Here is a 14,893-nt window from a genome sequence, read left to right as displayed (position 1 = left end):
AGATTATATCATACTATTGTACAATTGTTTTGACTTTTGTGATGCTTTTTGAAATAGTTTGTTATTGCTTCATATATAATAGGATATCTCCACAGGAAACTGGGGACTTAAACTAGATAATGAAGTAATTGGTTACTGGCCCAAGGAACTGTTTACAGAGTTAAACAAAGGAGCTTCTCAGGTGATATATGGAGGAAATACATTTATGTCCACCGCTGAGATAAGCCCTCCGATGGGAAATGGATATTTTCCAGTTGCAGATTTTCTAAAGACGGCGCACTTTAAAAATGTCTTCATTATAGACTCTAACTACAAAAGAGCTTATATTGAAGAAAAAAAGCTAAGACTTTACGCTGATTACTTTGAATGCTTTAGGGTTACATATTTAGGTTATATCGGATCTAATGGAATGTGTTTCTCTTATGGAGGACCAGGTGGCAGATGTAGCTATTGACGAGTTCTATATATGTGTATGTACCAACCAATTTATATCAACTTTTTAAAACATAAATAATAAAAGCCATCTAAAATATTTTTGCTTTCTTAATGAAATTTTGTTTAACTATTAAACATTGAACATTATTAGTAACCAAATAACAAAACAAAACCATCACAGGAAAATCATAAAACGAATACTGTATATACATTAACTTTGATATTTGTCTCGTTTAAATGAGCCTTATATATAGAGATGATAAGGCCCATTAATAAAAACTTCAGGCCCACAATGTTGTATCCCCTCCCTTAAACCCTAGTCTCCACCATCACCGAGAGGTCACCGGTCTCAATGGCGAAGCTCCTCTCCCGCTCCACCGCCTCGCGCGTCGCAAATCGTTTCTTCTCCACCTCCAGAGCCGCCGCTCCTTCTCGCTCTAACCTCATCTCCCGTCGATCCTCACCGGCGCTGTTCCAAGCCATGGGATTCATCCCTGATGCTTCAACCCGTTTGACGACGATCCGGACCCGGATGGATAGGTCCGGTGGATCGTATTCCCCGCTCAAATCCGGATCCAATTTCAGCGACAGAGCACCTACGGAGATGGCGCCGCTGTTTCCCGGCTGCGACTACGAGCATTGGCTCATCGTCATGGAGAAGCCCGGCGGCGAAAACGCGAGTAGACAGCAGATGATCGATTGTTATGTTCAGACACTTGCCAAAATTGTCGGAAGGTAAGATTTTGTTTCTGCCCATCTTCTTACAATCCTTTGTTTCGTTAGAATTCACTACAAGTAACTAATGCATTTTGAGTTTTGTTTTGGTTTGGTTTATTAGTGAGGAAGAAGCTAAGAGGAAGATCTATAATGTCTCGTGCGAGAGGTACTTTGGGTTTGGTTGTGAGATCGATGAGGAGACATCAAATAAACTCGAAGGTATGTCTCATTTCCGACACACAACTTGGGAGCGAGATGATTGTGTTATTGATGTATCTTGGTTGTTGTGAGTTTTCAGGGATTCCTGGTGTTCTCTTCGTGCTTCCGGATTCTTATGTTGATCCAGAGTACAAAGACTACGGAGGTAAGTTCATCGAAAGATTATTTCTTTTATTTCCTGTGTCATAATCCATCAGATTTGTCGGATCGCATTAAAAAAAAAATGAAACTTTGAACTCTTTTATTTTTCACGCAAAACATTGTTCATGTGTATGAATGATTGAACTTGTTAAGTGCTTTCTCTAGCCAATAGCTAATCAAATCAAATCTGCAGCTGAGTTGTTTGTGAATGGAGAAGTAGTTCCGCGACCACCAGAGAGACAGAGGAAGATACTGGAGTTAACGACTCAAAGAAGCTCTGATAAACCGAGGTACAATGACAAAACCAGAAATGTTCGACGGAGAGATACCATGCGTTAAGAGACCTTCAGTACTCAAGAGTCTTTTGCTAAACATCTCCTTTCCCTTTTGAACTTCGTTCGTATTGCCTTTCTTGGTGTTTGTTATTTGCTCCACTCTATACGAATAATGTAAATTGTGATCATGGTGATGATGGTATTATGGATTATGTTGTTTCTGTTCGATCGCGCTAAGCTTATTCAATAGTACCTCTTAGTATTATTTATCAATCGTCTGTTTCTTCATCTACTTAGAAAATAGTAAATGCTGAGTATTGTCGAGTGGAGTTAAAAATGTTATATCCAAATATTTTTTAATTGATTCTAACTCATTTTATTTTGTCATTAACATTAAGTATTCTTCTGACGAATGAAAGTTCATTAATAATGATTTTTAGAGTGAAAACACAGAGATAACTTGCTTTAAAAATTCCCAAAATCATATAAACTGACTTTTGTCCAAGAGTGTGTACAAAATAAAAGAAGTAACCATCATCATCCCAAGGTTCTCAAGTAAAGCATTTACCTATAAAAAGAACAAAATCCCTACAAGATCACCTTTTAGCGATCTACACATCTATGCAGCTGCTGTGTCTATTCTACTGTAGCCTCTGAAGATTAAGCTCCTTTCATAGTACAGACTACTAACCTAGGGAGAGATGAGAAAAACATGAAGTGATTTACGTAACTCAATTAACCGGACAAGAGCCTGAAGAGAGAGAGTACCTAGTAACCACCACCCCATCTTGGACTTGGGATTGGGAAGAACCCTGATGGAGATGGCGGGAACATGAGCCCTGGAGATGGAGGTGGCTGAGAAGGACCTGCACCTGCACCGGGTCCGTGACTTCCTGGTTGAGCTAGCTGTGAAAACGAGAAGTTCGGGTTAAGTGGTTGTGGATACTGAACTCCCGGTGATAGCAGTGGGTAAGGTGATCTAGGAGAGAACATGTTCGGGTAACCAGTAGGAGAGGGTAATGGTCCAAAACTGTTATACCAAGGAGAAGGAAAACCACCGTCGTACCGAGGAGAAGGAAAGCCACCGTACATCTGATTGAACCTTGGAGAGGGAAGAGTGGGCGTGCCAGGTACAGGACCATTGAACTGAGGGAAAGGAAGATTCCGCGGCACGGGGCTAGGAACTAACCCTGGTGGTGGTTGATATTGACTAGACTGTAGTGGCTGTGGCTGAGTTTGAGGCGAAGGCGGAGGCTGAGACTGAGCTGGTATATATGGTCTTTGTTCATGACCTGGCTGAATATGGTTACCACTGGGACCTGGATCTCCAAGTGAACTTTGAAGATAACGCATATACCCTGAGATGGGAGACTCAGCTGTATTAGACCAAGACAGGTCCCCATGACCCATCACTGGTTGTTGTGTGCCTTGTGGGACAGGCGGTTGGACGAAGCTGTGAGGACGATGCTGTAAAGGCATGTTAGGGAGAGGAAGCGAAGGACGGTTGATCTCCGTTAAAGGTGCCGGTCTAACCCTTTGCAACCTAGTATTCTGAGGCCTCGGTGAGTTATTGTTCTGAGGAGGAGGGCGAGGAACGCTTTCACGCGAAGGAGAGCCAGTAAGCTGCTGAACAACGCTTCTAAAGTCGTTCTTGCTAACGCTGTAAACCTGAGGCTGCGCTTGAGGCCTTGCAGGGGCATGGACCGTGGCATTAGCATTTGCAGCGAAGTTGGGTTGGTGGATGGGACTCTTTCTGATGTTCTTCCCAGTCTTATTCACACCCAAATGATCAGTTTGTCGAGGCCTATCCATCTTAAAACCTCACTACCAATCCACAAAACATCCAACAGAAAACCAAATATGATCGGATAATGATCTTTAATCAGCTAAAGTCCAAACCTTTGGCAGACACTAAAGCATAACACTTCCAAAGAACTACAATTCTGATACTCTATCAATGCTCTGCCCAAGAGAAAAGTGATAACGAGCAAAAAAGTTCAGGTCTTTCACCTTAGTATTCGGATCCGAGGAGACCCACTAGAGGTCGGAGCCTGATTTCAATCAGATCTTCAGAGCAGAGAGGGATAGAAGGATAATTCAAATGAACCCTAATTTCTGTCAACGAAGAAGAAATGAGATTGAAAATTTTGAGATTTCCACTTGGTCGTGTCTTATTTATTTTTTAATTCGTGTTCTGTCTGGAGTGACGTGGATCTGACGTGTCCAGATCGTCCCAATGTGTGTGTGTGTTTTTAATTGGCTTTAACAAAAAAAAAAAAAGTCAAACGAAAAAATCCAAAGTATAAAGGTTGTTTTTACATTCAAATAGAGCGTTCTCCTAATCTAGAAAGTATATATTCGTTTCATGAAATTAATATTCGATTCCTATTTAAGAAGGTAAATTATGAGGAAACCATATCAGGTTTTGCAGTTATTGTAGTTTTATTTTCAAAATTTTAATTCTTTTTCTGTTCATTAAAATTTATTTTTAGGGTATGACAAAGGATGGACACAGATCAAATTGAAGGTATTCTTGATCCGATTCTTTTTGTTTGACTATCATCTGATCCAATTTGATCCATAACTATTCGATGTTTTGGATATCCAAAATTTTTTATATTTTTAACCGAATATCTGATTCGATTCGTACAAATAAAATAAAATTAAAAAATAAATAAATAATCCAAATAATATTTATTAGAAACATATTATTTAATTTTAAATTCTAATAACTAATAATAATTTTAATCAATAAAAAATTGTAAAACTTATATAAAATATATTATTCAAATAATATATATATATATATATATACGCATATAAAAGATCGGATATTCGTTTCTAAAAATAATAGGATTGATTTACTTCTTTTAATGAATATTGTATATTAATATTTGATTTGTTTCGTAAAATTATTGATATCCGAATTTTTAAAATCGAACAGAAACAAATAACAAATCGAATCAAAAGTTACCAATATTTGTCCAATCCTAGATATGACAACAATGTATGATGCATTTACAAACAAAAATGAGAGTAATGCATAATTGCATACCAGTCTTTATTGCAACGGAAATTGACCGTTTTGATTGATTAAATTAATGCTCTGGTTTATAAATAGAAATTATTTTAAAATAAAAATAATAACGAAACAGAAAACAGCTTTATAGCTTTTTGCTGAGAGAAAACTTTATCCCCCTTTAAATGAGTTTCACAGGAAAAAGATTAGCATAACTTTCTCTATTTGAACAGTTAACACAACATGATTGACTGAACGCTGACACTAAAATGAAATTGGGGTGAGAGAGGCTCGAACTCTCGACCTCAGGATCACTCAATAGCTATGAGACCTACGCGCTAGCCAACTGCGCCACCACCCCATTTGATGATATAGTTATCTTTTTCCTAATATATAATACATGTACACATTTACGCTAATAATCTGTATTTATTTTCTGTTGCTGATTGGCAATGTTTTGGTCTGCAAAAAATCAATCTATGGTATTGAAACTTTGAGGAGAAAGCTACTGTGTTTTAGCTTTTAGAATTTCATTGACCCTTTATGGTGTTGAAATTGAGGAAGAAGCTAAACGTGTACAAAAGCCTTACAGAAACATATGTTTAGTATTTACCGTACGAGTGTTTGCGCTAAAACATATACTTTTGATCATGGATGAGAACAGAACATCAATTTTCAAAATCTTACGTTTTGCGGATTGTCCTTATAATTTGAAAGGAATAGAACAAGTTAACAACAAGAAGAACATTAATTAGAAGAAACGTAGGAAATGATATCTGTCTTATTCCTTTATTGTCTCTACAATTCTTATCTGATCTCTTTGTTTCTTTAGATCCTCAAAGCTCCAATCCCTTCTGATCCCACTGCTTCTGACCAGCTTCGGCTCGTCAAGATCCCCACAGACAATGGCCTCCGCACTATGTAGCCTGCGATGTCCCGTTTTGACCCGTCTCACTACGGGCAAAGTTGGTCTTTTCCTTCCCATCTTTTTATATCCTGGAATTACGAAGTTTTCAGTAATGTTTGAATCTATGTCCGAGTTTGATCTTTGCAGGATGTGGCAGGCAAGGCAGTTTAGGCTCATATTTTTGTTTCTTGCCGTTATAGAATCGACAATGAGATTTTCGAAAGGTGTTATCTTCTGGTTTTTGATTTGCTTGTGTATTGATAAGAAAAGGGGAAAATTCTAAATGACAACCTTTTGGTGATGTTTCTTCTAGGGTTCTGGACCTTCTGGTTGCTTGGTTGACAAGATTTTTTTTTGGTTGTAAATAAAGATAGATAATAGAAACAAATGTAGCCTTTTGGGTCGGAGTTTGCTTATTTTTAGTGTTTAATCGTTTGGTGGACAAAAAGAAGTTTTGTTGGTGATTCTATTTTTATCTTACAGCTTAAAGTTTAACCCTAGATTTCTATTTCTTTAACAAAAAGATCCCTACTATCAATATGCAAGAGACACATTAGCATGTTTTGTTTGTTTGTTATTAAAAATTTAATTGTTGAAAACATTTAAATGTATTATCGCTCATGATTTCTCATTTTATGTTAGAGATTTGTTCCTCTTTTCCTTTGAAAAGCTAACAAGAATTTTTTATTGCTGTTGTGAGTTATTCCTTCTTAAACAACGTAATGTTAAATGTTTCATATCTTATCTTATTTCGAAATATCTTCATGGCTCTACATTCGTTCACGTTGAAAATCTTCTTGTTCACTTAGTGACGTAACGTTCATACTTTTCTTAGAATTTAGCAAAATATATGGTCTACTAGTTAAGAGTAATCTAACATATTGAGTTTGTACATCATGGTTTCTTCATTTTCAACAAGTTTTACAACTTTTACTGATGGTCAGTACTTAAGCTTAAAAGTGACTTGAGCCGTGGTAAAGATTCTAGTGCGTGGCAAGGCTGACATAAACTCCTTGTAAGAGGTCAAGGACATGTTAGTTGGAGCTTATAATTAGTGCTGGACATGAGTAATAAAGAATCATTTCCGAATAAAGTATAATACATCCAAGAAAAAACGTCAAACACGTTTAGTTTCATCAATCTCATAAGACTTTTGTTCATGTACACCACATATTTTTATTTAATGACAATTTTACAAAAACATAATCTCATTTGTACAAAATATTGATATTTTCAATAAAACAAAACAAAACAAAACATAGTTTACGTTATAATTTCCCCCTAGTACAAGAATAGAATCAAATGACTTGGAAATGGTAAAGGGTATAAGAAAAAGAAAATGAATGTGCACTGGATTGGGTCTTAAGATAATTAAAACATAAACCTTTCAGACCCATAAGCTGGAAGCAACAGAGCTGAGCTTCTTCTTTGTCTCCTCTGCCATGTTTTTCAACGACGACATGTCTTGCTGAGCCTGACACAATATAAAACAATATGGTTTCATTACTTGATACCTACAAAATAAGCCTGAACTTAAAAGGATAGAGAAGTGAGGCTAGACCTGGAGAGAGAGGCGGTTGATAAGATCACCAGCGGAGAGATCCAGAGGAAAATCTCCATCATCATCTCCAAACAGCTCAGCACTAGAGATTGCTGTTGAACCCTGTTTTTAAAATGAGATTGTTACAACTAGTACTGATGAGTGTTTATCTAAGGCAAATGAGGAGACGTACATGGAACTTCTTTAATGAACTCTTGGCCTCAAGGTCCATGGAATTATTCTCATTACCGAAGTACTGAGCGGAGGAGATTGATTTCGCGTTTGAAAACTTCTTCCGCGCTTCATCTGTCTCTTGAATCTGTGGTATAAATGCTAGAGAAGGTAAGTACAAACGGTTTAACTAAGACTAATGACATAAGAGGGAAGAATTTTCCTCTTTTTTTAAACTGAGTAATTTTGTTCGAGTCGGTTTGTAATCGAAACTGTTATTCCCGTTTAGGGTTGTTTTTATAAAATTTATTTTATTAAAAAAAAAGAGGGAAGAAGGAGTGTTGTACTCTTGAGGAACTTGTGATTGGTTTCTTCTGAAACCCGCCTCCTCCGTTCATCTCAAACTCCTCAAAGAAGCCTGTTGATTTCGGTGGAGCTACATGACCAAACACTTGAGGTCCATTGCTCATGTATTGCTCTCTTGTTTGAACACCGTCCGCGTAATCAAAACGAGAGGAAAACGATGACCTAGCTGACTTAGCCGATGGTGAACTGTTAGCTGATGAGTAAGCCGCTTGTACAACAACAGACTCCTCAGGCTTTTGATCATAAAGTGTCTCGCTCGACTACAATTTTCCCAACAAAAAAAAAAACCTTATGTAAGTTCTCAAACACACAAGATAATCTATGGAGTGTCAAGCACGTTACTGACCTTAGTAGTTAGCTTCCGGGCACCAAGCCCTCCTGTTTTTCCTGTCTTCTTAGCACCAAGAGGTTTCTTAACGGACTTAGAGACTCTCGGTGAGACGGGAACCTTAGTATTATTATTATTACTCTCTTTAGAAGCTTCTTCAGTGGTTTTGATGGTGGAGAGCCCATTGGGCACTTGCGTCGTCGTCGTCGAATCAGGAGAAGGAGGCACATCAAGAAGTTCCTCGGCGTTGCTTTTGGCAACTTCTCTTGCAAGAGTCTGTTTGTAAAACTCAGCAGCTCTGGAGGTATACTTAGCGTCGGCTTTACCTTCTCCGCTCCAACCGTGCTGCTTGAAGAAGATATGCGCCCTGCTGTTTCCTCCGTACACCATCATCTTCAACTGCTCAGGGCTCCATGAGTCTAAATTTGTAGACCTAAAGAAAGATGGAAGATCTACATTTTCAATACAAGTCTAGAATAAATCAAAAGGAACACATGACACACAGCCTAAGAACATTGTTACAAATGAATGACCTGACGAAGCTGATGTGGACGCCAAGACTGCGATGAACAGCAGAGCAATCGATGCATAGAAAGATCCCGTAAGTAACGGAAGCCCATGTTGGGCTCTTTGCATTGCAGTCGAAACAAATCTGCAAAGATAAAAAAAAAAGGCGCCAAGTATAAATATGATGGAGTGACAGTTTAGGACGAAACAAATATTAAATGGTGTTATTTTGGGCGAGAAAAAATTGACCAAGCACCAGATTTTAATCGGATCAAAGAATACGTGATACCTTATTATCAGATTTTGATTTTAGCTTCTTGAAGACAGCAACCTTATCATTCAGATTCTCTGACGCCATTGTAAGGAGGAAACTATTTATTCTCCAGAAATAAAGCTCCGGAGATTTGAAAACTTTTTGAATCTAATGAGAAGAGGAAGAGTGATTTTATTTTATTTATGTTTTGGAGAGTTGCGGAAGAAATCGATGGGTTTATAAATACAGAACGTTGCGTGACATGTGGGAATTGTGAAATGACCGAAATAACCTTTTTAAAATCATCTCTCGCGCGTTTTAATTTGTAGGAGTCTTAACGGTAACGAGAGGTTGTTAACTCAACGAGCCATTTTTGCATTTACCTCATTACGAGAGGTAGTTAATCAACCCTTGTACATTTTGTTTCTTTTTTCTTTTTGTTTTGTTTTAAACCGTGGAGCTCAACGCTTTCTACCTTTAATTTTTTTGTTTCTTTCCGAAATCAGTAGTTAAAAAAATCTAATTTAAAATTCAACCTCCAACCCTTTCTAGGAAAGAATTGGACAAATACCAGTAAAACTAACCACACTTTGTTAAAAAATTGGCCCTTAAAATACTTATACACGTCAGGACTCCAAGCATGTGTTTGATCAGCCTATAGTCAGGCACGACCCCGTTCAAAAAACAAATTAATAAACACAAAATCCCATGATATTGTATTAATCAGAGCCTTAGCTAGATTGTTGTCAACTAACTAATCTCTATATATCAAAACCTTTCATAAAAAAATACATGCATCTCATCATTTTTACGACAAATACCCGTGTAAATGCACAAAATAAATATACTCCATCAATTGAATGTTTTAGAAAAAAAAATTTCACAAAGCTAGATTTTTTTAGGTTTCCAACGCATATTTATTAAGTTAAAAGAACAAATTGTTAAATTCAAAAAAGGTTTTTAAAACTATTGGTTTAAAATTATAGGAAACTGAATTTTTACACACAAATCAAAATATGTATTGCTGCATTAATTATTTTTTTATATGTGTGAAAAGTCTAAAAAATCCAGTAGGGAGTAGCTTTAATTGTTGAAGATGCATGAGCTTCGCTTGTGCCAACCATGTAAGAGGTTGCTTGGAAAGGGAGCTAAAGAAGAGTGGATAATTCTATGTCGATGATGATTGAGTGTTGGATCCAATAGGCGGGTGCAATGTCTTCGGATGATATGGCCCAATCCATAACAAGAAAGAAAACTCTAGAGTTGGTTCGAGACTGAACAACCTATAAAATGTGTAACAATATTTGTAGCCAAGAGCCACAGAAGATAAGATGGTATAAGTTAAGGTCAGTGTACTTTTTAAACTGCTTAAATTTGTATGTCCTTGCTAAATGTTAATATATTGTAGTCCATAGCTCTTAAAGAAGAAACACAGGGAGAATGATTGAAATGTATGAAATAAACCCTTGTCATTTTGTTTATAAACACAGAAGCACACACACACATATACCCATGTCATTTTTTAATTCAACACCTTTGCTTCTCTTGGCTCTTGGAAGGAACCAAATACACTTTCCACAGACACAAATCATGGGAGTCATCTAGTCGTACAAGTTATCGAATATGATACATACTGAGTTTCAACATAAACAGAGGAACGATTAAATTATTACCATAACATGAAACAGAGACGACATTTAAAAAAAGACAGACACATATGATATAACAAAGAAGAGTCTTCGTTATACAAGCACATAGACAAAAAAAAAATGGTTTCTGAATCTTGGGACTGTAATGAAAAGGAATTTGATTTCTGCGACTTCTCAAACGCGCAGCAGACAGGAGCCATGGGAATGAAAACTGGTTAAGTGAGGCGGTTTCATCTACAGCAACAATGAATGCATTGAAATGAGAAACATGTCTTCAGTAATGGTTCCAGAGTAAACGTCTGTTCATGGCTGGTGGAGCTAGGCCCGGTATGTCCCGGATGTCTTTGTTGTTTGGGTTCACAATCTAATCCAAAAGAGAAGACGAAGTTACAAGTATGATATCGATAGAAGCATAGAAGAATATGAAAAGACAACAAGTATGCAAGTGTGAAGAAGAAAGGAGTTGAGAGGTGTACCTTGACGATGATGATTGCTATGACACCAATGACAATAAGGAAAAGAAACGCCATAATACATTTGTCTGTGGCAACCTGAGAGAAGAAGAAGAAGAAGAAGAAGAAGAAGAGCAGAAAGTAAGTACAAAAGAAGACACAAGAGGACGCTGCAGATATATTTGAATTGTATAAAGAAGAAATAAGAAGAGCTTGGGGACTGACCTGCCTACCAATTTCCTTGACCAGCTTGGAGGCTTTCTTGAGTGAGAAATGAATAGAATCGAGTTCATTGACAACTCTACTCATTTGGTCGGTCTGAACAATTAAAAGGTAAACTATCCTTAGGTTTTCACAACCAGGAATATTGTAAAGAAAAACTGAGATTCATACAAACCTGAGCCTTGAGAGCTGCTGAAGTATCTGTTCCCACATTTATAGTCTCTTGAACAATCTGTTGTTAAAAAAAAAGGAAGTGAGATTTTTCCTTTGCTATGGCAAACAGGCGAGGCACAATGATATAGAGATAATATGTAAAAGTAGTAGTGACCTTTTTCCCTCTTTCAATGGCTTGATCAGTGTCATCCATCATGGAGTTCCCTTTATTCACAAGTTCTTGATTGGTCATATCTGAAAATGATTAAGCTCCCATTAAATATACTCTAGGAATGTGCTAATTAATAAACATTATGTTTGTTGTTATCCTTGAAAGAAAGAAAGATGGAGTTAAAAAGAGCGTTACTTGAAGCTAATAAGACATTCTCTTCCATGTGGTCTTCAGCAGGACCATCGAAAAGATCTACTCGCTTATTATTGCTCGCTAGATTGGATGAGTATCTGAGCACAATCAAATCATCCCTCGTTAATCATCAAATCACCACAAAACAAAGAATAAGCAAAAAGGTGTCCACCTACTTCTTCTTAAGAGCAACATATGAGTTCAGTTCCTTAACCTGCACACAAAAAACATCACTTGACAATTATAAAACTCGGAAAAATAATTGAAAATTCAAACAAAGTGAAGGTAAAAAAATAAAAAGGGTACCATAGACTGTCGTCTATCGTTCAACATCCGGTTAGTGCTGGCGTCATTTCCACTTTCCAAGCTTTTGACTTCCCTATCGAAATCTTTAATAAGGCTCTTGCAGTCACGCATTTTGTCAGTGAGTTCTTCCAGCTGCCTGCTCTGCCTACTGGCATCTTTGATCTTCTCCAGCTTCTGGAATCCATTTCTGGTCCCAACCCAAAAAAAAAAAAAAGATACAAACTTTACGGACAAGAACACGACAAAAAAAAAAAAAAAAAAGACACAGATCAAGAAATGGGAAAGAGAATCTGACGACAAAGCGCGGAAAAGGTCATTGATTTGTCCCTCGATCTCAGCAAGCTCTTCGCTAACCGCCGATAGATCCATCTCTTCTTCTTCTTCAGATCCACCACCAAACAATGTCGACCACGAATCGAATCTCTCAGATTAGATCCGGAATGCAAAAAACAGCAAGACGATCCAAATCGAAATCAACTCGGAATCTCAATTGCAAAATCACAAAAACGAAACACGCAGATTTTTACAGATCTACGACCAATGTGGATGTCCGAAATCGACAACAAAGAGACAGAAATTAAAAAATCAAAAACCGGTTATCCTTCGGACATTTTTTTATTGTTTTTTATTTTTTTTTAATTTGGGGGAGTTTCTCGCCTCTTTTTCTGCCATTGATTTGGCTCAGAGCTGAAGACACGAGAGAGAGGTTTGAAAAACGATAAGCAGTGGGACCCGCCCACGACGCCGTTTGTCAGTAGAGTTAATTCTATCATTTTAATTTTTAAAACAAATATTAATACTATTATTATCCTATGTAAATCTCCCCAACATAAATCTAGTTTTTTTTTTCATCAACTTTACAGATTCATATTGACTCTGTGAACCAAACTGAGAGATCTTGATCCATGTGAACTACAAAAGACGTTTCCTTCCTAGCACTGCGGCCTAAGCTATCAGCATTTTTGTTCTGCGTTCTTGGTACATAGATAATCTCTACTCTGGAATAACTCTCCTTCAGACTGTTTATATCCTCCAAATAACTTGCAAATGCTGGTCATTCTTCTGGTGCTGAAACCATCTTCACCAATTGAGAACAATCTGTTGCAAACGTAACCTGAAATTGTCGTAATTTTTTCATACATTCTATTGCCCATAACAAAGCTTCTATTTCTGCATGAAAAGGAGAAAAGGACGCCCGAACATTCTTTGCACCCATCAAACCCGCAAATCCTTCTAGAGTACTATACCATCCTTGTCCTGAAAAAATATCATTCTCTTTCTATGAACCATCCGTGAAACACCATCTTCCTGGAATTGACAGAAGATTTGTTGCCTCTACCTGTGGGATCCTCTTGTTATCATTCAATATTTGTGCCTCAGCCCAGAGTTTTGATTCCGTTTCAGCCAGTTTAAGGGTGTCCAACGGATCCACATCTATATTACTAAAGACTTTATTATTTCTTCCCTTCCATATATACCATAGTATCCATGCAAATTGATGATCCTCCATCTGTGGAACAACTCTCCAAAAAAGATGATCCATGTTCACAAAGAGAGAACTTGTTGGAAACATAGCTGGATTTGTTGGAATCTTTGAAAGAGCCCTTGTCTGAAGTGCAGGAAGACATTAAAAAAAACATGGTTGATCGATTCCTCCTCAGCACCACATCTTGCACAAACGATATCGCCGGGTATCCCTCGCTTATGCAGTTTTTCTTGACTGCTATACACCCTGTCACCAATTGTCATAGAAAGTGCTTAATCTTAGGTGGGCATCGTAATTTCCAGCAATATGCCTTCAAAATATCCACTGTGGGTCCAAACACTACTAGTGGTTTTTCTTTATCTGGGTATATCCTTTCAACCTGATATCCAGATTTAACCGTGTATTTCCCATTATTTGTGAAATGCCATCCATCTTTGTCTGCCATCCGAGTTCTACTCAATGATATACTTTCTATTAATTTCACATCTTGTGGGTCCACCAAAGCCCGAATCGCCGGCGAATTCCATCTTCGCAAATGAGGATCAATAAGCGAATCCACAGTAAGGTCTGGGTAAAGATTGTGTTGATTTTTATTGGCTGGTCTCGGGCGAGTGGTTGGGAGCCAAGGATCATTCCATACAGATATAGAAGATCCTGTTCCCACCCTTTTGATTAGTCCTTTGCTTACCAGAGATCTAGCATAAACTATACTCCGCCAACCATATGATGGAGAATATGAGCGAATCGGTTCCAGGGGTGATGCATTCCTGTAATACCAACCTTTAAAAACTCGAGAAAATAAAGTATTTGGCTTTTCTATCAGCCGCCATAATTGTTTACCAAACATCGATGTGTTAAAATCAGTGATATCTTTAAAACCTAAGCCTCCATCTTCCTTACTGACACATACTTTATCCCATGATTTCCAATGCCTTCCTCTTGTGCTACCGCCAGGACTCCACCAAAACTGTGCTACCGCACTCGTCAATTTTTTTACGGTAGCTTTAGGTAAACGATAACAAGACATCACATGATTTGGCAAAGCTGTAATCACTGATTTGATGATCACCTCTTTTCCTCCTTTTGTAAAGAACTTAAAAGTCCAGCCAATAAGATATTATATGTATTTCTTAATTCTAAAAAGAATAATGTATAATATTGTATTACATTATTTAAAGAATATAAAATAAAACTACATAACATAATTTTTTTTAAAAAAAAATTCTTTGTGGAAATCATTACGTTGTTTAATTGTTGTACTTGATTCATTACGTTGCATAGATATTTGTGATAGATGAATAACTATATTTTTATTATCAATAAATAATTTATATTTATTATATAATATAAAAAAATGAAATTATTTACTTTTTAAACAAACTT

The 14,893-nt window shown here is 37.1% G+C and overlaps 6 protein-coding genes and 1 non-coding gene across 8 annotated transcripts in view; 2 read left to right on the top strand and 5 right to left on the bottom strand.

The window, feature by feature from the left end:
* Positions 1-627, top strand: part of LOC106363055 — a 39,982-nt gene extending 39,355 nt beyond the window's left edge. Inside the window, exon 7 of the mRNA XM_048755020.1 lies at positions 83-627. Coding sequence (XP_048610977.1) covers positions 83-454 — 372 coding nt within the window. The 3' untranslated portion in view covers positions 455-627. The remainder of the gene's footprint in view (positions 1-82) is intronic.
* A 118-nt stretch (positions 628-745) lies between these two features.
* On the top strand, positions 746-2,015 carry LOC106447307 (multiple organellar RNA editing factor 6, mitochondrial-like). The gene is made up of 4 exons (XM_013889203.3): positions 746-1,170; positions 1,274-1,371; positions 1,451-1,516; positions 1,706-2,015. Exons 1-4 carry the CDS (start codon positions 788-790, stop codon positions 1,849-1,851), a joined length of 693 nt encoding a protein of 230 aa, XP_013744657.1. The 5' UTR covers positions 746-787; the 3' UTR covers positions 1,852-2,015.
* Positions 2,016-2,247: 232 nt separating this feature from the next.
* LOC106447305 (protein HAIKU1-like) lies at positions 2,248-3,958 on the bottom strand. 2 transcript variants are annotated; one of them, XM_013889202.3, is made up of 2 exons: positions 2,556-3,958; positions 2,248-2,478 (listed from the first exon to the last, which is right to left on the bottom strand). In XM_013889202.3, exon 1 carries the CDS (start codon positions 3,597-3,599, stop codon positions 2,556-2,558), a length of 1,044 nt encoding a protein of 347 aa, XP_013744656.1. In that variant the 5' UTR covers positions 3,600-3,958; the 3' UTR covers positions 2,248-2,478. The 2 variants fall into 2 exon arrangements, with proteins under 2 accessions (XP_013744656.1, XP_013744655.1); XM_013889201.3 differs by having other exon boundaries at positions 2,248-3,611; positions 3,798-3,957.
* Positions 3,959-5,005: 1,047 nt separating this feature from the next.
* On the bottom strand, positions 5,006-6,532 carry LOC106450378. The gene has a single exon (XM_048755018.1). The coding sequence runs from the start codon at positions 5,888-5,890 to the stop codon at positions 5,588-5,590; it is 303 nt and encodes a 100-aa protein (XP_048610975.1). The 5' UTR covers positions 5,891-6,532; the 3' UTR covers positions 5,006-5,587.
* On the bottom strand, positions 5,083-5,167 carry TRNAM-CAU. Its single transcript is given in 2 exon segments — positions 5,083-5,118; positions 5,130-5,167. It is a non-coding gene; the product is annotated as a tRNA-Met (tRNA).
* Positions 6,533-6,942: 410 nt separating the features above from the next.
* On the bottom strand, positions 6,943-9,109 carry LOC106450193 (ADP-ribosylation factor GTPase-activating protein AGD10-like). Its single transcript, XM_048755017.1, has 7 exons — positions 8,915-9,109; positions 8,652-8,770; positions 8,137-8,551; positions 7,772-8,050; positions 7,447-7,572; positions 7,275-7,376; positions 6,943-7,187 (listed from the first exon to the last, which is right to left on the bottom strand). The coding sequence occupies exons 1-7, from the start codon at positions 8,981-8,983 to the stop codon at positions 7,101-7,103; spliced, it is 1,197 nt and encodes a 398-aa protein (XP_048610974.1). The 5' UTR covers positions 8,984-9,109; the 3' UTR covers positions 6,943-7,100.
* A 1,328-nt stretch (positions 9,110-10,437) lies between these two features.
* Positions 10,438-12,713, bottom strand: LOC106447304 (novel plant SNARE 11). Its single transcript, XM_013889200.3, has 9 exons — positions 12,320-12,713; positions 12,025-12,211; positions 11,895-11,932; positions 11,722-11,816; positions 11,530-11,609; positions 11,377-11,433; positions 11,205-11,297; positions 11,004-11,078; positions 10,438-10,891 (listed from the first exon to the last, which is right to left on the bottom strand). The coding sequence occupies exons 1-9, from the start codon at positions 12,391-12,393 to the stop codon at positions 10,802-10,804; spliced, it is 789 nt and encodes a 262-aa protein (XP_013744654.2). The 5' UTR covers positions 12,394-12,713; the 3' UTR covers positions 10,438-10,801.
* Positions 12,714-14,893: the final 2,180 nt, after the last annotated feature.

This window comes from Brassica napus, chromosome C4 (assembly GCF_020379485.1).
Source record: "Brassica napus cultivar Da-Ae chromosome C4, Da-Ae, whole genome shotgun sequence".
In the NCBI taxonomy this organism is placed as follows: Eukaryota; Viridiplantae; Streptophyta; class Magnoliopsida; order Brassicales; family Brassicaceae; genus Brassica; species Brassica napus.
Note: the sequence above shows the minus strand (reverse complement) of the source record. Positions and strands in the feature narration are given on the sequence as shown.